The sequence below is a fragment of the Cardiocondyla obscurior genome, linkage group LG17 (assembly GCF_019399895.1).
Source record: "Cardiocondyla obscurior isolate alpha-2009 linkage group LG17, Cobs3.1, whole genome shotgun sequence".
NCBI lineage: Eukaryota > Metazoa > Arthropoda > Insecta > Hymenoptera > Formicidae > Cardiocondyla > Cardiocondyla obscurior.
The window spans coordinates 534,248-556,475 of record NC_091880.1 but is presented as its reverse complement, the minus strand read 5'-3'; the positions used below and the strand labels follow the sequence as shown (position 1 = coordinate 556,475).

Sequence of the window (22,228 nt, the reverse complement as noted above, 5' to 3'; positions counted from 1 at the left end):
CGATTTAATTTCATTAATAATTAATTAAATTATTAAAAAGATTAATTTAGAGTTACGTAATTTATAATTTTCGATTTAATCTTTTTTCTTTTTTTTTTTCTTACAACTCAAACAAGATTAATAATTCTGTCCACGTCGACAAAATATTGTTGGTATTATTCGGTGAAGCTAATCCATTAAGTCCATTCGGCTAATCGAAGTTTTATTGAAGGCGCGTTTACGACGTCGTAATGTTCTCCGGCGTTTGCGAACTGTATGCAATTCGTCTTGGAACTTTTATACGGCGAAATTATCCCTTTCGTTTGTGACAAAAGGTGTCCGCGTCGCCCGCAATAAATTCTACTATTGTCCGAGCTACTTATATGGTACGCGGTATCGGGCGCGTGCTATTGGTGCCGTAATTACGCATTTAACTCGCGGCAAAATGTAAAAAGAGAAACGGTGCACAATACGAGGCGATTGATGTCGAAACCTTGGAACGCGGATATCGCGGCTTTAATGCCCGCTCATTGTACATACAACTGTGTGATATAATAGAGAGACATTATTTATTCTTATTACAATGTTACCCGCAATGAGAATATTATACGGCCGGTACGGTTTTTTTTTTTTTTTTTTGCAAAATAAGTACGCGGACGATCATAAAAACAGATGCAATGAACGAACAGAACCTAATGAGGATCGTAAACGCGTGCCGAGGCGATTACATTTTAGTCTGCTCGTCGGACCTAGTAGCTCCATCTGTAGAAACCTCTCAAAGAGTTTAAAACAGTTTTTCACGTGGGACAAAAATTTAGATAATAATCGGCAACAATAAATTTTATTCAATTTAACACAGATTTTGTCAGATAAAAACGGCTCCTTGAAAAAAAATGGTATGCTTCTCTTCGTTACACAAATAAAAACTGATTATCTATATAGAATTATTACAACGTATATTCTAACTTATAATTTATTAACATAGTGGAATAATTTATCGTATGTGAAAATAAGATAGACTTAAAGGTATATACAACGATTTAATTAACTTCCACTGCCTCCGCTTCGAGTTCATTGTCGGGTCCTTCCTCTATCTGCATTTGTTCGTGTTGCTCAGCAGCCTCTTCCTGTTTCCTCCTTTCTTTGAGGCCAGCGGCCGGTGAACGAATGAGCGACAGGTCACGTTGCACCTCCTTGATATCCTTTTCCTCCTCGAGTTCTCGTCCCTTACGCAGCCTCTGCATGATGTGCAGGTTCTGCCGCCTCTGCCTGATAACTTCAACCTTTTTCATCGCCTCCACAGTCTTGCTCCACAGCTCCCTGTTGTATTTGACGGGTATGTTCCTTCTCTTTTCGAATTCGAACGACGGATCCACCGCCAGCTCCTTGCCAGCGGTCTTCCTGTAGGCTTTGGTCCATTTGACCTTTCTAGGATTCTTCTTCTTCTTGAACGCGGCGTGACATTTCGAACGGCAGAACTTGAATATCTGGAAATAATAGAAGCAATTGGAAATTGTCAGAAGCCGGCTAGGATCGTGAAACACCACAAGCGATAGTTCCACCAAAGGAAAATTATTTTTGAAACGTGTACAAGATATAAACTTTAGTAAATCTCTTAGAAAAGTAACTTTAGCGTTAGGGTGTTTACGTGACGTACATAACCTCTTAGGCTTAACGTCAGGAATACACGGCACCCGTGATATCGTTATTTAAATTCCTGCTAGTTTTAGATTTATTATTATTGTATATTTCTTACCTTGCAATCATTCCTCACAAACTGAATCCCATGTCCCGGATATATCCGGGACGAGCAAAAGTAACACGTTTCTATACGCATGTTGCGAGGAGTTGTGAAAGAACACACGTGCTTTACTGCGGTTACTACGTTGTCGAATGGACGAACAGACATCGAAAAATTTACCGACAGTCAAGAAGAATGATCGTTTCTTTTTATTCTTTTTTGCGTGAATTAATTGTAAAAAATAGAACAATTAACATATATTACAATACGCTTAAAATAATAGATGTTTTAAAAAATCAGAAAAAATTCAAATCTTATTACTTATTGATAATCAAATTAACAGTATTCGATAGCACAGATCCCTGCAATAAGCAAACAAAATTCGCCAAAAAGAAAAAAACAGAAAGTAATTTAAAAATTAATTATTTAAATAAAAAGAATTTTTTTTACATGATAAAAGTATTAAGTCGATATTTTGTAATTATAGAATTTTTGTTCTTTTTTTTTTCTGTGCTTTGCTAATAGAAATACACGTGCGTGCATATTACAATATGTTTATCCGTCAGGTAGAGTCGAAGAAAGTCTGGTCATTGAAGTTACCAGAAAGTTGGAGCAATCGACCCTTAGCTCGCAACGCGGCAGACCGACCGGGTACAATTTTATCCGAGTAATTATGCACCCTCGATATTATGTTGCCAGTGGCGATGCCTTAGACCGTTTCTAGAGTTACTTTTACGGTATCGATTGCAAACGGAAAGCTGCTAATTTAATATTGAGATCGAACGTTGCGGTCGCTGCAGTTCCGCGTTGTTTCACACGTTGTCTCAGTATTGCAACGCACCGGCCGTCAACAGCGAATGTGTCTTTCCAGCGATTTTCGAGTAGCGGCATGTGGGGACACGTATCGATCTCGATCGCAATTTTACTGCTGTCGTTAATCTACCGGAATTACTTCAGCGAGCCGGCCAGCGTCATCGTTTACCCCGAGGCGCATTACGATTACATAGTCGGTGAGTTCCTGCTCGGTTTTCGTTTCGTCGGGACATTCACGTTCCTGAAGTACGCGTCATCGATTTTCAATTATAGAGTATTGGCACAAATTGCGATGCGTTAAAGGTGTCCCATATACTTTAGAACTAAACTGGCGGAAGATATTTATCGCAGTGAGATTCTTTTTTTTTTATTCTGTCAATAATCTTTGAGGCATACGTGTCTGAAATTTAATATATCTCTAAAATCGATGATGCGTATTGAGAAAAGAAATTTTTTTTTTAAAGCCGCAATTACGATATGTAATAAAAATTGCTTTTGCTGTCGCGGGGTTCAAGTCGGCGCTGGTACGAGTGGCTGCGTGATTGCATCACGGCTCTCAGAACTCTCGAACGTGACCGTTTTGCTTGTGGAGGCCGGTGGATACTTCGGATGGCTATCGACTATGCCGCTCTTAGCGCCGATGATGCAAGGCACAGAGGTCGATTGGGCCTACCAAATGGAGCCGCAAGTCTTCTCATCCCGAGGGTTCTACGGCCACGTAATTAAAGCTCAGTCTTCCGGCGAAGGAATTTTCGTTTTGCGCAAACGGTTTCTATCGAAACCGAAATATTTATTTAAAAACGTACACTACGTCTTATAAAACTCATTTTTTTTTTCTTTCGTATATAGTACAAAACAAAATTCCAAAAACTCGTACTAACGCATCGTTAACTTTCGACGCGGCAAGCTTCTTCATCGATCACATTTGTTTAGAGACAAAATTGCCCGAGGGGGAAAGGACTTGGAGGAAGCGGGCAGCTTAATTATCTCGTTCATTCTTTCGGAAAGCTCGAGGATTACAAAAGGTGGCCGAAGGGTTGGTCTCACGCCGACTTACTTCCCTACTTTCAAAAGGTGTCCGATATCATGAACGTTATCTCGATGCCGGAGGAAGAATACTTAACGAAGGCCTTCGTCCTGGCCGAGGAGTCGCTGAAGCTGGATAACGTGTCTTTGAGAAAAGCGACGTATACCGCGAAAAGGGGAGCTCGCTGGAGCACTCATCACGCGTACTTGAGAAAAGCTTGGAACCGCAAAAATTTACATATTCTGATGAACACCCTCGTCGCCAAGGTTTCCGTCACGTTACCATGTATTTTACAAACTAACGGAGAAAATAATTTCTGATAGCTATCTTTTTTTTTTTTTTTTAACGTACTCAAGTAAATTTTTTTTTATTTAAAAAAAATTCCTCGAATTTTAGCTCTTTAATGTTGCTCGCACAAATATATATTTCTTATCTTTTTATTCAATATACTTCAGATACTTTTCAAACATAACAAGGTTGATGGCATTAAAGTGATACATAAAAACGGCTCCGTGGGGAACATCGGCGTGAGGAAGGAGGTAATCCTCTGTGCGGGCGCTATCAATACCCCGCAGTTACTTCTAATTTCCGGCATAGGGTCCGCCAGCGCACTGAAAAAGCATGAGGTGGCGAATTAGAATATATATACATATATATATCTCTTTCTCTCTCTCTCTTTCTCTCTTCGAATTTTTGCGATTTACGATTAAAACGATATATTCGATCTGTAGATACCCGTGGTGCAAGATCTGCCGGAGGTGGGCCAGAATTTGTTTGACCACCTGAACGTTCCTATTTACGTGAATCTGCGGGAACGAGTCAGTATTACGCTCGTTAAGCTGCAAACTTTACCCGAGGTGTTCAATTATTTCGCCTTCGGAACCGGTAAATTCGATTATGCGCCAATAACGACGCTGGGCATTTGCTCGCGGTGTCCGTAGATAAGCCCGCGCGCGGTACGAGACGTTGTAATTTTGCCCGTGTACCTTTTTCTTCATTGCATGTCAAAGGATGGTTGGCCACTAACGGCGTAATGGGATTGGGGCGTGCTAATAACAGTGGTCTTCTGCTTTTCGGAGTGGCGTCCGCGGAAGAAAAATTGCTGAAGGCCATCTCAAATTTCGAAACCGAGGTGAACGAACCATCTAACTGTTATATATTTGGACTTTAACTAAAATAACGTGTCGCAGTAGTTGCGTCTCGACAGACAATCGCACTTCTCGTCGCATATGACGCTCGCGTTCTATTCTAGTAGTTACTATTTACAATTTCCACGGTCGTTGCTCATCGGGAAAAATTAACAGCTCTTTATTAGACATACAGGTCGCTGTTTCCGTCGTATAACGACAGTATGAAGGAGGGATTCATTTATCTGGTTACGTGCTTGCAACCGAAGAGTCGTGGAAGCGTGACGTTGAGATCGAGGAATATTCGCGACCCTCCGAAAATTAACCCCGCGTATCTCGAAGATTCCGATGACGTTGCGTGCACCTATCGAGGTAATATCGTTTACGTACCGAAAAAAATTTTGTTTTCTCTCTTTCTTTCTCTTTCAAAAAACGTGAATGGCACCTTCGATGTAAATTTATATTTAAACTGTTAATTAATCTTTCATCGTTACCGCCAAGCCATAAATCTCGCGCTGAAGACTCTTGACACGAGGCTGTTTCGCGAGTACGGCGCGAAGGTTCACGTCCCCGATTTCGAGGAATGTCGCCACCTGCGACAGGACTATCGCGACTTCGATTATTCGGAGTGCGTCATGAGAATCGCAGGGATCACGGGCTACCATCCGTGCGGCACGTGCAGGATGAGCGCGAGCGACGACGCGGTGGTAGACGAGGAATTGAGGTAAACGATGGGGGATCGAATCAACGAAACACGTAATTTACGTAAGTGGAGTAATCGTAAAAAAAAAAGAAATTATAATTACATTCTTCAGGGTGAAAGGCGTGAGTGGGTTGAGGATCATGGACGCCAGCGTGGTGCCGTCGCCAATTTCCGGCACGCCAAACTCGGTTCTTATCGCAATGGCTGAACGCGCGTCCGATATGATTTTAGATCGACTGTCCAACTGAAGTGCAGCCAATTGTACGACGTGTAACACATACGATTGTAAAAATAATAACCTTCGCAAATCACGTTGCGTAGTTTATAATTACCTGTCGTGGACTTGTTGGTGGATGATTCGAGGATAGGACACGGGACGAAGGAACAATCAATTCGTAAATGAACAGAGAGTCCATGGTGCTCCAAGTTTTTTGTAATTTATAATTAATGGTAAAGTTTTTTTTTGTTTTACAGTAATCGAACAGTTATTAATAATCTAATTAAATTTCGATTAATTTTTATACAAACAAAAAAATGGTGAGTTACACTCAACGGCATAGCCACGAATCCCTGCCACCCCGTCCGCGCTCGGAGTATAAAGAAAAAAAAAAGAAAAAAAAAGGGAAACTTATAACTTTCTCTTTTTTTTTACACTCTCCCTTTTCACCTCCCCCCCCTCGAAAGAATTTCCCTTTCAACCCCATCTTCCGTCCGGGATCGTTTTGCGATGGCAGAGTTTCGGCGTTCCTTCTTTCGCTCCTCCGCGTTTTATCCTCGCTTCGCGCATATCCGCAAACACACACACCCATACATGTACTTTCGCTTCCCGCATCTTATCTCTCGCTCGTCTTACGCGAAACTCGTGTCATCTCGCGGCGATCGTATCTCTCCGTTCCTCTCAAGCATTCACACATATTCACACGCACGCGTACCTGCGTCGCCTCTTATAAATAAAAATAGTTCGTAATAACCCGCGAAATGTCGTCTCGTATTTTTTTTTTTTTTTTTTTTTTTTTTCGGAAACGTAACTATGCCCGTATATGCGCCTCGCTCGTGCCGCGAATAAACGAGCCCGATTCACGGCGCTTCGCATTTAACTGCTTTCTTCTTTTCCTCCCTTTACCATCTCTCCATTCCATTTACAGCAATAATTACGTAACGTAAAACTTAATCTCTCAACTTAAAACAAAAATTGGTAACCACGTTATTCGCGACGCACGCCGCGAGCCTCGCGCCCGCCTCGGGGAACGCCGTCTCGACAGGTTTTCATCCGCGCGGGGTGGATGAAAAAGTGGTGTGAATAAAAAGCAACTTTGGCGCGAGTCGAACGAGAATTGGAATTTTTTGGATCGAGCGACAACCCCTCTCGATCGCCATCGGCGACAAATCTGGTATCCGTGCCGCGACGCGTGTCGAGTAATCGCCGTGATTCGCGTTGATCTGGGCCTGGGCTTTACGCAAGTCCATTTTAATCGGGTGAACCATGATCGCGCGAGTGTAGCCTGAGATTTTAGCAGCTTCGGTGCCCGGTCGTTCGCGAAGATCGGCTCAGATCAACGGGAAACACGCGGGGGAGCATTCGCCATGTGGACTTTTCGGCTCCGCGGCATTTCCGGCGCGCGGAAGAAGCTCGCCGGACGTGCACCGCGCCATCGAATGCGTCAAGCGCCACATTTTTTTTTTTTTCCTGTCTCTCTTTTTTTTAATCTTTTTATTCTCGCCTTTTTGCTTCTGCCTATAGATAGTTTTTTTTATTTTTTTTTATTTTTTTTGTATTTTTTTTCCTCGAAGAGTGTGCAGTCGCATCGCGGGACCACGACGCGGGGATCGCTTAAGATCTAAACAAGTATTCCTTAATATTAGATATATAACTATCTATTTATATTGTATTTATATATATACTTTTATATATATTTTTATATTGAAAAAATGAGTGTTCTCTCTTTCTCTCTCTTTCTCTTTCTCTCGTCATTAATATAGGGATAGATTATTAATTAATTTGTAATTGCGTGTAACATAGACGCGTCCAGCGCATAGAAACATAAATAAATAAATATAAACGGATATATGTACATTATACTCGGGGGGTAGAAAAGGGAGGGGGTATGTGATATCTCGGAAGGTACGCGACGGGTAAAATATATATTCTGTATATTCCCTTCTCTATTTCTCTCTATCTCTTTAAATATATATTTATGTGTATGTATATATATGTATATTACGTATAAATCTCATCCGTCTGTTGTCCACTTTTGCGACGCCGGCATATCTACGACTTCACCTCGGCGTAAATATGCGGCGGTGATAGAGAAAACGAGGAACGCGAAAATAATGCCTCGCGGAAAACAAGAAAAAAAAAAGAAAAAAATAATAAAAAGTAAAAAAATATATATATATATATAAAAAAACGGAAAAAATAAAAACAAGAAAATGCGGAGGAACCGTAGTAAATGCGCGTGTAACTATATATCGATATATGTATAAATATAGATACGGAGTCTGAGGTAGAAGCGGTTTCGTATACTTATCAATATATTGTATCATCGTATGTGCGTGTGTCTCTGTATATTAAAGCGTTGGTGAAGTCTGAACTGTTGATTATTCTCCGAGCACTAGATAAACTCGCGTCCAACAACTAAAGAAAAACTCGCGTCTTCCACCTACACGGAGCGCCGTGAAAGGTGGAGGAAAAAAAAAAAAAAAAAAGAAAAGGAGAAAATGTTAATGAAAACCGGCAATTAAACGCGCGGTAAATTCCCGTCGATCAGAAAGGGAGAGGATTCCACCGGCGGTGATCTTCGCGTCTACCGAAGCTAAACGGAAAGCAAAATGAGCCCTAATTTGCGTCTATGTTGTACGAAATTCTTTTTCATTACTACTTTTTTTTAAAGTAATTTTGTTACATTTTATATATTATAAAGAAAAAAAACAAAAAAAAAAGGAAGAAAAAAAATTGTTATAAATTCGGTGGGTTACAAGCGACGTGCCTCGTTTGGGCGGACCAAGTAAAAATTGAACAAAGCGAAAAATCGATCGGCCGCGAAATGAAATATAACGTCGCTGGATTAGAAGAATCAACGAAGAACAAATACACGTGTCGCAAACAACGAGGACACTCGCGCGCGTCTCGACGTGCGACAAAGGGGTCCGTGCATAAAAAGAAACTCGAGAGAAGCGCGTGGACTCGCTATTTTCGTATATCTTATAAATGCGTGACCGGGCGCGTCTCTTGACGCACGCCGAGCGTTTGTCGTGCGGGAAAATCGCGAGAGAGAAATCGGCGATAAGTGGGTGACTTCCACAGGCGAGCAATCGCGAATTCGCGGCGGTCAATCGGCGAGCGCTTGATTCGCGGCGCGATTATACATCGGAGAGAAGAGGTTCTTTTCTTTCTTTTTTTTTTCGTTTTTTTTTTTCTTTTTTTCTTTTTTTCTAACGAACGAACACACCGACACAGTCCCTACTATACACCCGACTATTGCATCGCTTGATTCATTGATTTATGTTTATTAAGAACCTTATCGACTATTATACTTTGTAGTTTGTACTTGATTTTCATATTCCTGAGAGAAAAAGGACTCGCGACGCGCCGCACACCGTGCCGACAGTTTTCAGGAAACGAGAAAAGTTCATTAAGATTTTTTTTTTGTTTTTCTCTCTCTTCTTCTTCCTTCCACTATCTTCTCCCTTGAATCTTTGCCCCGCCGAAATGAGACTGACGGCGGGGATGGCGGCGCGACGCGGTCCCATCCGATCTTGCAAACTATCGTGTTATACACAGATTTTTTTTTTTTTTTTTTACTCGTAAGCTTTATCCTGTGTGCACCCTGTATGTCGTGTGTGAGGTAGTATTTGTACTAGTTGCGTGACGAAGTATTGTGATCCGTTATTGCAGCGGCCGCGGGCCGTTATGCGAGCGCGAATCGGTGACGAGGCTGGCGGAGTTTCCCGGTCCGGCCTGTGGCAGTGTTCTCGCATACGTCGCCACGATGAGAGATCAGTCTTATTGTTGATTAGATAAGGAACGGGGCGGAAGGGGATGAAGAACGCGAGAGATAGACGCGAGTTCTGTGGGATCGCGAGAAAACGCGTTCGCGCTTATTAAACGCTAACGGATCCATGTCGACGAGGTCTACAAAGGTGCAAAAAATCGTTCATCGTGATCGCGTTGGGCTCCGGTGAGCGGAGGTCGATTGCGCGAAACGACCGCGAGCTCTCGTCACCGACGCGCTTCCGGTCGCGCGCCGCACATGATTTTTTTTTTTTCTCTTTCTTCTTTCCCTACGTGTGTCTATTCTATTATTTTTTTTTTTACAGCGTGTATAGTAAGTTTACAAAATCCACACCGTTCTGCTCCCCTGTCCTGTTTTGTTAACCCTTAAACATTACGTTTTGTACTATAAGTTACGGCCGGGAAACGAGCCGCTCTCGTTTCCCCGGACGTTCGAGGTCCCGCTCTGCGACATCGCTACGCCGTGCGCCTGTATTTCCTCCTCCGTCTTCTGCCTTTTTTTTTTCTTTGTCTTTCTGCAATTTTGTCTCTCGTCCTCTGTCGCGTGTCATTCCCTTTGCGAACTTTTTTTTTTTCCTTTTTATCAATTTTTTGTTCCTTTCTTTGCCCCGTCGAATTTTTAAATATGCTTATGCGTGCGTGATACATGTACTATGTAATCATTATCAACTACGGTATAGTACTATTATATACTATACGAGCAAACGGTACAGTAGTTGTCAGTGCATTCTCTGCGCGCGGTGTAGGTGCAGTGATGACATCAATTTTGCTCCCTCACTCTCCTCCCGCGGGCAGCCGTAATTTCGATTACTTTTTTTTCTTTTTTTTTTCCTTTCTTTTCTTTTCTTAGCCCAAACTTGGAAATTAGCTGCCCGCGCGATGCGAATGATAACGAAGGTTCCCCGTTACGGAAAACCCATCCGTTTCACACCGTGACTACCGTTCGCTCCGACGTGCTCGAGCGTGCAGCCTCGAATACCGCAATCGAATCGTTGGATAATACCGTTAATTTAATTGTCAACCATTAACAACGTTTAAACGCTTGCCGAAAAAAACCAGATTCAAAACGTGCGAGATTTTTTCTCTCGTTTAGTTTTTTTTTTTAATTTTTTTGCGAAACTTTTCCATCGCCGCGCTATTCTTAATTTCGAAGACGTCGTCGGCGACCTGATCGATCAATTTAGAATAGATTAGTCAATCAAACGTGTCTTGAAAAATTCAAATTGCACGAATTTCGTTAATCCGATTGTACGCCGACGAGCTTTCTCGCACGATCGCGTTCGCATTGCCCTTCGAGAGCGTGCTCGCGCGAGCGGGCCACGATGTGAATCTCTCTCACCTCTCGTGTCAAGCCTTTGTGTCACACACGACATCTATAAAGGATTTTCAATCCGTAAAACACATATTATAGAAACAACATGCAACATTTTATCCTACCGCCATGATACAATAATGGTACATACATGCGCGTACGTTCGCGCGCGCGGCGCAACGCGTACGCGCCTCACGCGAGTATCGTGTATGTGTCCATGTGTACGTGCTTGTCTCGTGTTGGGCGTGTGTGTAATTTTTTCTTTTGCGTGTACATATATATACATATAGACGAAATATAATTCTTACACCGGATGTGCGACGGACCGTGACAGCTCCGAAGACGGAAGCGCGCGCGCATACGCAACGCGCTTTCGACTTCCGGTCGCGGATCCGTCTCTTACGCATATTTCGACAAAAATCGACCGTAACATCGAAATTTAGAACGCCGGACTCTGAGCCGTAGAGACTCGGGCCCGACGAGATCAGGGAGAATCGAGAGTAAGAAATAATAAACAGTAGCGATTTCTTTCGCGGGCGCGATTGAGAAATCGCGCGGTCAATTTTGAGCAAAGCGATACGACGAAACCAGCAGTGATTTAAAATCGATTTGAGTCAAATTGCCGAGAGCCGGCTTCTTTCGAACATGCTTACGCGCGTAAACCGATGCCGTGATAATATACGACTAATTAATTCTAAATTTCCGCCTTTAATTCTACGCCGCTTAATTTTTTTTTTACTTTTCCCTTTTCCGGTACGTGGTGCCGTCCTTCTTTCCTTTTTCATCTCGTAATTCCGTCCGACCGGCATCGTTCCCCACGATCTTTCCGATCTCTGCTACGTGTGTATGTACGTGTGTGTTCTTGTGTGCGTGTCGGGTGTGAAATACCTTTACTACGTATGCACTCCTAAACCCTTACGTATGACAAAACAATTAAACCCTGGGTTTAACCGACTCCCTCCCCCGGAAATTCCGCCGCCTGACGTGATTAGTCTAACTTTCAAATTTCGCCGTTCGTCCACTGCCGATAACTCGATCCCACTATTTAAACTTAACGCTAATTCATTGTACCACTTAAAGGTATCCATCTCCACCCTCTCCCGCCTTCGCCTCTGCTTAGCAGAACAGCCGAAAACAATATATATATTTTGTATATATATTAAGTAAAAGATTCATTATATAACTTGGCATACGCGACCGTAATCTATTTACACGAGCAAGTGCTGTCCACGTGCGTGTGTACGTATGTCTCTCTTCGTATAACTCTCTCTCTCTCTTTCTTACCGCCTCCCCCGTTTCCCTCTGTGTAGGTGTATGTGTGTGCGCGTGTGTGTACATTCCCTATCATCACATACGTAAACGACACATAACATCTTTGAATATCCTTTTCCCGTGGCTTTTCTTCCCCCGGGAATTAACTTCTCTATGACTATGTAATCTCCGTCGTCCAGCATCATCAATCCTACCCTCCCCGGTTAACTTCCCTTCGCGCTCCCTCGAGACAATCGATATCACCTACGCTCGAATAACCTTTCGCTCACCACCTCCGATCGCCGTTTCTTCGCACCGCCGGCGCGCCGATCTCCACGGCGATCGGCCACTCTTTTCCTCTGCCTCGTCGCGGTTTCATCCCCGGGACGAAAACGGCGGCAAGCAATCACCTAGCTACGTCCGTGACACGTCGGACGATCTCGCAGCTTCGACACCGGACCACGGCGCATAATCGCGGTCCTCTTTTTCTTTTTTTTTTCCTTTCCATCCCGCGAATCGTTTCGCGCGCGCATTCACGACTGGCTTAATGCACATGCAATACGCACTCGCTCGCTCTCGCGCTCACTCATCACGGCTTCGCAGTTGTACATACATGTTGCTATTTCAATAATGCGTCTTCGAAAGAAAAACAGATGAAAAAAAAAAAAAAAAACACGACGGGTCTATTTCACGTACAGATAGACATCACGCGCGCGGATCGGAGATCCCGGAGCCTTGTCGCGCGGATGAAAACGGACCTCGCGAGAGCTTTCGAACACGACGGAGAGACTTGACTTGGGACGTGAACGCCACCAACGTGGATAGACTCGTTCATTGCGATTCACAAGCGAAGCGTGTGTTTGAAATTAATCTACGGCGCGCGAGCTCTGGGATCCACGATGACCGCGTTACGCCCTGCGAGGGCGGCAATGGCAGGAGAATTACTCCGACATTAACCGGACGAAGTAGTAATAATCGTAGTAATAGTATCGGCTGTACGGAATGTACAGGTTTTTATTACATTGTATAATATTATCGCTATTGTGTTCCCTGTGTGTGTAATGCATTGCAAAACGATGAGGTAGTACTGTCATACTTTTGGCAGAGTTAAACGCGCGCGTGCGCGACGAGTGCTCACGTATATTTGGCATGTTGAACGTTAAGACAAAAAAAAAAAAAAAAATTAAAACGAGGAAGAATAAAAGAAAGAAAATAATTAAGTGGAAAAACTCAGAAAATGAAAAAGAACTCTTTCTCGGCTTCTATCTCGCGCACTGTTGCATCTCCCAGATCGCGCACGACGCGCTTTAAATACTAAATATTTCTCTATATCGTCTCTATTGTCTCTGATAACTTACGGTAGGCGGGCATCGTTGTGAGAATAACCGTTTAAAAACTTTCTGCGAGAGGGGAAAAAAAAATATTTAAAAAAAAATATAAAAAAAAAGTAAAAAATAAAATTAAAATAAAAAGACACGAAAGGGAGAACAAGTAAAACGGAGCGAAGAAGAAAAAAGAAAAAAAAAATTAAGACAGATTAATCTGTATAAAGTGTAAATACTGTAACAAGTAATATCGTGGGTGCCATCCTGACTAGGAGTATATCTCTATATATCTATACATATAGGTAATGTGTAATATAAATCTATTGCATTGATCACATCTCATACAACCGGGATAGCAACTATTTTCGCGCGTAATCGCGCGCGCACTGTTCCAAAATCGCACTACGCGTGCGACCGGTGGCTATAGTACTCTATATTCACGGTACGCGACTATTGCTCCGGACAAAAGTCCGCATTTTAAACATTGTAAACAGGTAACAAAGTGGTAGTGATCGTTCTGCCGCGAGGCGCTGCGGCCGTCGCGACGCGCTTCCTTGGGCGAACGCGCTCTTCTCGGTTTTCTCACCCGGCTCTCTCGCTTACGCCGGGGAAACTTTTAGGTCGACGTAGTGTAACGGCGTGTGTGGAACGTGATTATTGCTCGGGTCGACTCGCTAATCACCACGTGCGCGCATTCACCGGAGGAAGCGTCCCCGCGCGATCGGCTGCGGCGACTCCACCGCGGCTAAATCGCGCGACAGTCATCCGCCCTAGAATCGCAGTAATCTCGTAAACGTTATATAAAATTGTAACTGTATAAAAGGTGTGTATTTTTTCGTCGGGTGTCGTATCTCGGCGCGATATCGGATATGTGAAGGGGTAGTATCTTACCGCAGTTATTAAAATAGTTAGTCGAGTGCGCGTTGCTGCACGCGGATGTTGTACGAAAAGACAGAACTGAAAAATTGACGTGTGACTGCTCCAGAGTAGTAAAAAAGCGTCTTGTCTTTGGCACTGGTGCGCGTGTAACGTAACGTTTTATGAATAGGTATCGCCCCCGGTCCGAGATGGTCGGAGGCGACAGTAGTACCAGAAATAGGTAAACCGGTTAACGATTAACGGCGTTAACGATTAAAACGCGACGGCGGAGTAATCCGATCTATGGTAAATGTTGGGGCCCTACTATCGAAAGGTAGCGCTCTCTCCTCGGCGCCTGTTACGTGCCATGATCTGAGTTTACCTGAGTTTTTTTTTTTTTTTTTTTCTTTTTTTGCATTGGTTCTCTTTTTGCAGTCGTCCGCGCCATGACGACTCTGCGTGTATTGTTAATGCGCCATACGCCGCTCAGCTTCCGTTAACTTCACCCGCTATCTCTCGCTTAAAAAAGCTTCCTAGTTAATAATCCTTACTTGACCGTTGCACTTTCATTGACTAGCTTTGTGATTCGCAGCGTTTTTTTTTTTTCGTTTCTTTATTTCTCGCGAGCGTGTCCGTGCGCATCGTTGTTCCATCTCTTCCCGTGTCTCTCTTGCCCCGTACGAATCTTCGTGGCCGTGCTTCACCCATCGCCACGATTTCCCGACGATTCCAGGCGCACACGCGGAGAAGGTTACCCCTTAGCGACGAGGAACCGGGACGACGTTTTCGCTGACGACGACGAAGGTAAAACGAAGGTACTAACTGCAGCCTCTCTTCTCGCCCCGCGCGCTGCAACTGCGGTCCAGCCGCGCGGTCGGCTCCGGCGGGGTGGTCGCCAGGGTTGTTGCACCCGGCGCCATCGCGCACGGACCACGACGGCGGCCGCGGTGGCGACGACGAGGATGACAGCGACGCCGAAGACATTGTTACTGGGGCATAATGTCCGCGACCGAGTAGCTGGCCTGCTGGTTCACCTTCTGCCGTAGCTCGGATTTGTGCTCCCGCGCGATGTGCCGCCTGACGGTGTTGTTCCTGGTGAACGTCCGCGAGCAATACGGACACGGCACCCTGATGCCCTGGTGACGCTGCCGTACGTGTGCCCGCAGGTTCGTCTCGTAGCCGTACAGTCTCTCGCATAAGGGACACTTCAACTTCGTACCTGAAAAGATAGAAATTTCACGTTTGAGAAACTTCGCCGAACGGGGTCGAGCCGCGCGGCGTCTCGCGCTCGGGCTTCACGCGTCTACTTTGTTTGACTTGCGCGAAATTAATATTATCCGTTTACAGGCAATTCATATAAACGCTGTAATTTTCGAAAAGTAGCCATTCGCGTGCGCGGCGGTTAAAATATTAATAGGCGCAAAGGTTCCAGGAACTGTCTCAAGCGGTGATGTAGTATCGCCCAAACAGGCCTGGCATGAAAAAAAAAGAATTTTATCTTCTTCTTCTTCTTCTTTTTTTTTAAAAGAGTCAAAATTGAAGTTAAAATTTTTCTGTGATTACCCGACTTAATTGACACGTACGTCTATGAGCTAATCATAGCATTCTGCGTATAAACGCGCGCGTAATACCGCGGCGAAACCTTCGTGGAAGGAAGCGTGAATGCAGATTGCGCAACCCGACTTCTTCTTTTCCCCTCTCGTCTCTCCCGTTCTCTCTCTTTCTCTTTCACACACGTACGCAGTTTTTTTCCCTCCGCGCGGCCGTGCTTCGCTATTAGTCCCATCGGTGAGAAGAAAACAAAGTTTCGGCTCGGGCGGGCGATTCATGGCGAAGTGTTAGGCCAATGCCTCCGAGATTGTTGGCGCGTGCAAGGCCAACCTCGGGCTCTAATACACTTCCCATCGAGCCCGATTAACTTGCGCCCGAAGTACCATTTACGGCAACCGCCGGGTCCGGCCTTCTCGCTACGTGCGAACGACGCGTAACCGATCGTATAGCCGACGAAACGATCGTGTAATACTTGTAACGTAGCCCATATATTTTCTATTACGCTGGATTTAAAAGATCATCGGAAACTTGTCGGTTAATAGCAAATTACAATCATTAATTTACTAATTTCAAATTATTTATTACATTTATTTAAAATAAAAAAAAAAATTGTTTTACGATCTAACCGGACGTAAGAAAAAAGTTTCTAACGCGCGCGAGATGGCCGTGACACCGTCCTCGAACTGAATCTCAATGTAGCAAAAAAGCTTCATTGTGAAGCTGGAGAGACCCGCGCGTTGTATCAATGACCGTTCACCTCCGGATGGTACGCGCCGACTTCCTTCGCCGTTGGACCCGCGGAGATTTTTCTTTGTTCGGTCCCCGAGGAGATATGCGGCGACGTTAGCCCGTCGGTCTCTAACGGCGACCACGTCATTGCACGCGTGCGCGTTTAACAATAATAATAAGCTGCGTCGTAATTCCATGCTGAATCACAGTCGATGAATTGACCGAAATTCGTCTTTGCGTTTCACGAGCACGGCTGAAACGGGGGCCATTCACCAGCGGGCAGCGCGTGACGCACCGTGTCATTATCGAAATTATATAGATTAATCGGAAACAGTTCGGTGGAGAATCGTAGGGACGAAGAAAAGAGAGAGAGAGAAAAAAAAGGCGAGAGACCGCCCATCATCGAGGCCGTTCTCTCGTAAACGAAGGGCCTCCTCGCCGCCGCCGTCGTTCAGGTGTCACGAGAGCCGGTGGAGAGAAAAATGCGGCTGGAAGTTATCGCAAGAGCTCGAACAAGCCCGTAGCACGCGTAAACGGTTGCGTATAATCATGCGACGCGCAAATAATCGACACCGCGCGCGAGCATGAAGAGTCAAGTACACGTTGCACAAGAAAAAGAAAAAAAAAAATTGCGATCTGTAGAAATGTTCCATCAACATTCGAGATGATTCGCGGGAACTTTCTGTTTTCAACGTGTCATCATTCTCGGTCGTTCTGTCAACTGCTATTTACGACACACTTGTTACATGGTTATCGCAGGCCCATTATCGCTTACGCAACGTCACGCAATTCCGAGATTTGATCCGCAAACTGCGCTCGACGTCAACCTGACTGGAACAGGCGACGGCATTTATCATTAAACACGCGCCGAAAATACGTCCGAATGACGATATCAGTCGCAGCAGAAAAGAAGAAGAAGAAGAAGAAGAGAGAAAAAAATATAAAAAAAAAAAAAACATGCGCGCGGTTACGGCTTGCGCGCGTGTTACGTGTGGAACCGCGCCGGCTCCTCGGCGGCGGACAGCGCCTAAAAATAGTGGGCCGTGGCATCCTAGAAAATGTAAACGAGGCCGCGGGGCAGCAGCATACACGCACGCACACACGTAGTTTCGTGCAGCTGACTATGAAATTCACAAAGGACCCGCGCGTCGGAACAAAGGCGCGCGTACGTACGAAGACGCCGTAAGCCGGAAGAGAGAGAAAGAAAGAGAGACAGAGAGGAGAGTGGCCGGACGGGACTCGAAAGAGAAAAAAAAAAGTGAGAGAAAGAGAGAGAAAAGGAGAGGAAACGAGCTCGGAGGATCATCGGTAGGAGAAAGGGCAGGCAGGACGGAGCTGCAGGGTAGATACGCCTCTGAGACATGCAGAAACGCAAAACGGTGCCGGCCAGGAAGCGGGCGCGCTTCTGGGAAAGGTACCGTGCCATCTGCGCCGCCCAAGAAATCGCCGGTCCACGGACCCGGGATCTCGCGTTTATCGATGATTACCACACATAGATGCGTTCCCGAATGTATCGAGGTGCGAGTTATTCGGCGCCGGGGTTTCTGCGAAACGCGAATTCCGCGCGAGAACGCCCCCCGGCGAGATCGTGGCGCTCGCAAAACGTCGAAGATGTCACCCCGAATTTCTCCCAGGACCAAGCTCCCCTCCGTGCGCGCGGCGCGTTATTAAAATCGTCATTACGTGCGAGCACGAACACAAACGTTCCTCGGGAAATAATTAAGCGATTCAATTAGTCGTCCGATTTCGGTTACTCGCTCGCGTTCCGAATTATCGTCACGTTCCGAGGAAGATCCCGAGGACCCGCGAGTCGATGGTGTGGAAGAACGCGAAAGAAGGGTATCCACGATACGGCGATTCGGGCCGAAGTCTTCGATTCTCGGAGGAATCGTGCGTGCTTGACCGCGGGGCTCGTGGCCAGAGGGAGGCGGGAGAGCACGGGAAAAAGGCTCGAAAGATCCGGGGAGACTCGCGGGGGAGGGACGGGTCCGGAGGCGGTAAAACGGAAAGGTTAAGTTACGAAACGCAACGGCAGCCTCCAAGGTCTCCCTCGGTTCCCCACACCTCACCGCGGCCGACCTGACCCTTTTTTCCCTTTTCGACTGAATGGATCGAACAAACGTGGAACGCGAAGAGAGTGACTCTCCGACGCACACGCAGCCCTACCGCAACGCGCTGGCGGCTCGCCGCAGCTTCGTGGCGCGCGATCGATCGCAGGCCGTGCTGTCAAGCGTATCACCGTTATCAGTGCGTACGGCCCTCCTCTCTCGACCCACCCGTTCTCACTTTCGGCTCTCCCGGATGCCACGGCGCGATCTCGCCCGCGCCTTCGCTGATAATCTTACGCGCTGACGCGCGCGTGAGCCGGCTCGGAAAATGGAGGCTCAGAGCACGGCGTATCGCACAACCCCAGGTCGGTTCGGGGAACGTGAAATGGAAGATATCGCGATAACGATTATCTACCTCGCGGCGGCAGGTTCGACGCGAGGATGGAATAAGGTCCAGGCCGTTGTTCAACTCTGTTACCTAGAGATCCGGAGTCGACCGAGCGCTACACCCTGCGGAAAGTTAGAAACGTCGCGCGTAGACGCGGAGAAAGGATAGGGCGACGCTCATGCGTGTGCGTGCGTTGCGCTATGGTTCTCGCCAGGCCTTGACACATTTTGTTCGGTGGCGCCAAATTGGTCGCCGCTCGGGCGAGCACTCGCTCCGAACGAAAGAGGAAGAGGCCAGAAGTGGAGGAAGAGACGAACTTGGAGAGGGAAAAACGGAGGGACAAAGGGACGGACGAATCGGAAGGATAAGAGACCGCGGGCGTGATAAGAGCGAGAAGGATGGCCAAACGATATCGAGAGCCGAGGGGAAGAGAGAAAGAAAGAGAGAGAGAGAGAGAAAACCATGGGCCAAAATGGAGAGAAGATAGGAGGGCGAAGAAAATCAATGTCAGGCGTGCGTTGCAACCCGAAATCAAGGGAGCCCAGGCCTCCCGCGCTTTGAGTTCCCATCCCTGCTTGGCACCCGTCGGTCGATTCTGCAAGGGATGGTGGTACGGACCGCGCGCTTTCTCCCTTTTTTAACCCCTCGGAGACCCACGGTGAACCATAACCCGCACAACGGTCCACTTCCCGGGTATCCCTGAGTCGCAATGTCCTCATGATTGCAGATATGGCGCTACCCTCACTCGGACATCGGTATCTATATCGGTGGGAAGTTTCCCTGGAATTCTAACGGGAACAAAGATCCGCATCTTGCTACTCGCGTCCGCGAGCGCGACGCGGGTAATTTCGTGGCGATTCTGCACAGTTAAAAGTGAAAACGAGGCGTACGAGATAGAGAATCGATCGCCGCGCGTTAAAGCCCGAAGCGGAATGCCGCTTTCCGTTTACGAAATGTAGTAGACGCCGAGAGAAAACGACGTTGTCGGACAGGGAGTTGATGAAGGTCTTCCTGATTTCCTCAGGGCCACGAAGAGCGAGTTAGCTCGTTGAAATTCTGAAATGTCTTGGTGGTGTAGTCGACGAAACGATCCGTGCCGCCGGAGCTCGGAAATGGCCGAGAGCTCGGAGGGAATTCGAGGAAAGGACTCGATTATGCATCTCCGGCCTATTATACTTGAACGCGGTACAAAGCGCGTTGATTATCAAAGTGCACGGGATTAAAGCCGAGAATTCGAGCCGGTGGAAGGTGAATTATAGAGGAGAAAGAATTTCGGCGTTACGCGCGTCCTCGTTGATGGAACGATCGAGTTTGCGGGAAACATCGACCGGCCACAAAAATCCGTTTCTATGTTAACTGGCGCGCGGAATAATTTAGGGAATGGATCCTTCGTGGAATCGCGACCGTGCCGGCGTTGGCGAGTTGACACTGGCAACATTGGGGGTACGAAACCCTGACATCCCATTGTAAACTAATTTTCCGGTTTAACAAATTTGCTCCCTAAGTAAATTTAACCGCGCGGCGTTTCGGGCCCGCCGCGAGTAACGAGAAAATTAATTTCCAAACACCGCGAATCGTCAAACTGATCCTTCGGGTGTATCGCGTCGCGCGATCGATTACGTTTCCTAATTTTCAGATTACTTTCGCCCACTTCCATGAAAGAGCGCGGGCATCCGAGGAGGCTGGCCCACGTGCCTCCCCGACCGACGTGCGTGTCGCGATGAAAATAGTACGGACATAACTTTCTACGCCAGCGTGCAATTACTTTGTCCTCGCGCGCGAACGTTCGGATGTCGCGTGGCGTCACGCGTGTGCAGCCTACACGCGCGCTTTATCCGCTCGATGCGTACGCTCTCCTCCGCGTCTGCGCGACCGAGCCCCAGAGCCGGCCCCGAATGCGTCCGGAGCACGCAAAGTCGAAAAGTTTTGGCAGCACGTGCACGCACACACCGCCGCCGTGCCGCGCATACATGCAGCCCCGTGCACGCACGCATGCACGCACGTAGGCACGCATTCGTTATTGATTTGTGCGCGCGATAGGCCCGGCGCGAGGAACACTCGGCGCCCTACGCTACGATCCAGCGGAAAACGCGGATTCCTGAAAATGTAGGTACCTCGAAGAGCGATCCGGCTCTTCCCGCGGCGGCGCGCGCATTTCGCAAGCTTCGCGACGCGGTAAGAGCGATTGACGTTGGAAAATTCCGCGCTCCGTTCGAGAGAAACGTCGCGATAACGATACGACGAATTCTAATCCCGTAAATTGACCGCGATCACGTTCGACGATAAAAAAAAAAAAAAAAAAGATTAATTCGCGCGCGTTTTTATTCCCGCGGAGGATATCGCGATGTTGCACAATCCGTGCAATAGCACCTCCGTCGCTTACCGGTACCCATCTGGATCGCGGTTAGAGATAAAAGCGTCACCGGTGACGCCAAAGGTGATAGCCGACTACGATGATTTCGCCGGGCGAAATTTGCCGGACGTGGTGGGTGGCTGCGGTACGGCTACAGTAAATCCGCATCAACACCCGGCCGCCCAATTTCGGTGATCCACTCCCACCTTCCTCGCCACGAAAATATACACGCCTGGGCGTCGGGCAGCTGGCGCTATCGCGCGTACGCGTCGCAAACCTCACGCAATGACGCAGCGCATGCGGTGCGCCGTGCAACACGCATGAGGCGCGTGAGCGCCTAATTTCTATGTCCGTGCATCGAGAAGAAGAAAAAAAAAAAGAAGAAGAAGAAAAATTCCGCGGTGATAGCAGCGCGTCGCGCGAACTTCAGTCGAGCTTCCCTCGGAGGCATCCGGCGGATACTCTACTTTATAATAAACCCATACGTCTTTTTAACTGGTAGACTGATCCGAGAAACCTAGAAATTAATTGCGAAAGAAAGAAGATCGCGAAGGTAGATAATTTTATTTTGAGGAGCACACAATGCCGCGCCGTGCGTGCGTGCGTATGCGCGAGCGCGCACACGCGTGAGACCTGACCCATTCTACCGGTCCCTTGAGCCGCGGTTCCCTCTTCTCACGCGCGGTGCAACGCGCGACGAGAGGGACCGAGAGAGTAGACGCGGACCGGGCAGCGTTTGTCCTTTGTATAGGAAAACCTGGACCGGCAGGGAACGATAGGGAACGGAGGATATCCAACGAAGATAGGGTTACGCACATTGTGCGTGGGCGGAGGGTAACGCCGGCTCGCAGCGCTCGTTGTTTTATTTGAACTCGCCGGTGCGGGGAGTATGGTAATAAAGCTTCGCGGAAGGGGAGATGGGGCGAGGAGGGATTCCGGAGAGAGAGCTACGGTCCGGCTATTTTGTCCTCGTCCGTATGGAAGAAGCACGAAAAAAAATGCCGTCGCGGG

General features: G+C 46.9%; 3 protein-coding genes across 4 annotated transcripts in view; 1 reads left to right on the top strand and 2 right to left on the bottom strand.

Moving 5' to 3' along the window:
* Nucleotides 1–801: 801 nt before the first annotated feature.
* Nucleotides 802–1,873, bottom strand: Rpl24-like (ribosomal protein L24-like). The gene is made up of 2 exons (XM_070668087.1): nt 1,736–1,873; nt 802–1,466 (listed from the first exon to the last, which is right to left on the bottom strand). The coding sequence occupies exons 1-2, from the start codon at nt 1,814–1,816 to the stop codon at nt 1,020–1,022; spliced, it is 528 nt and encodes a 175-aa protein (XP_070524188.1). The 5' UTR covers nt 1,817–1,873; the 3' UTR covers nt 802–1,019.
* Nucleotides 1,874–2,185: 312 nt separating this feature from the next.
* Nucleotides 2,186–5,937, top strand: LOC139109340 (neither inactivation nor afterpotential protein G). The gene is made up of 9 exons (XM_070668323.1): nt 2,186–2,730; nt 3,049–3,251; nt 3,467–3,826; nt 4,016–4,186; nt 4,292–4,445; nt 4,571–4,692; nt 4,876–5,059; nt 5,189–5,411; nt 5,503–5,937. The coding sequence occupies exons 1-9, from the start codon at nt 2,610–2,612 to the stop codon at nt 5,636–5,638; spliced, it is 1,674 nt and encodes a 557-aa protein (XP_070524424.1). The 5' UTR covers nt 2,186–2,609; the 3' UTR covers nt 5,639–5,937.
* Nucleotides 5,938–12,446: 6,509 nt separating this feature from the next.
* The window catches only part of Chinmo (Chronologically inappropriate morphogenesis), a 45,202-nt gene continuing 35,420 nt past the window's right edge, over nt 12,447–22,228 (bottom strand). For both annotated transcript variants that reach the window (XM_070668315.1, XM_070668314.1), the window contains exon 7: nt 12,447–15,367. In XM_070668315.1, the coding sequence (XP_070524416.1) occupies nt 15,135–15,367 (233 nt within the window). In that variant the 3' untranslated portion in view covers nt 12,447–15,134. The remainder of the gene's footprint in view (nt 15,368–22,228) is intronic.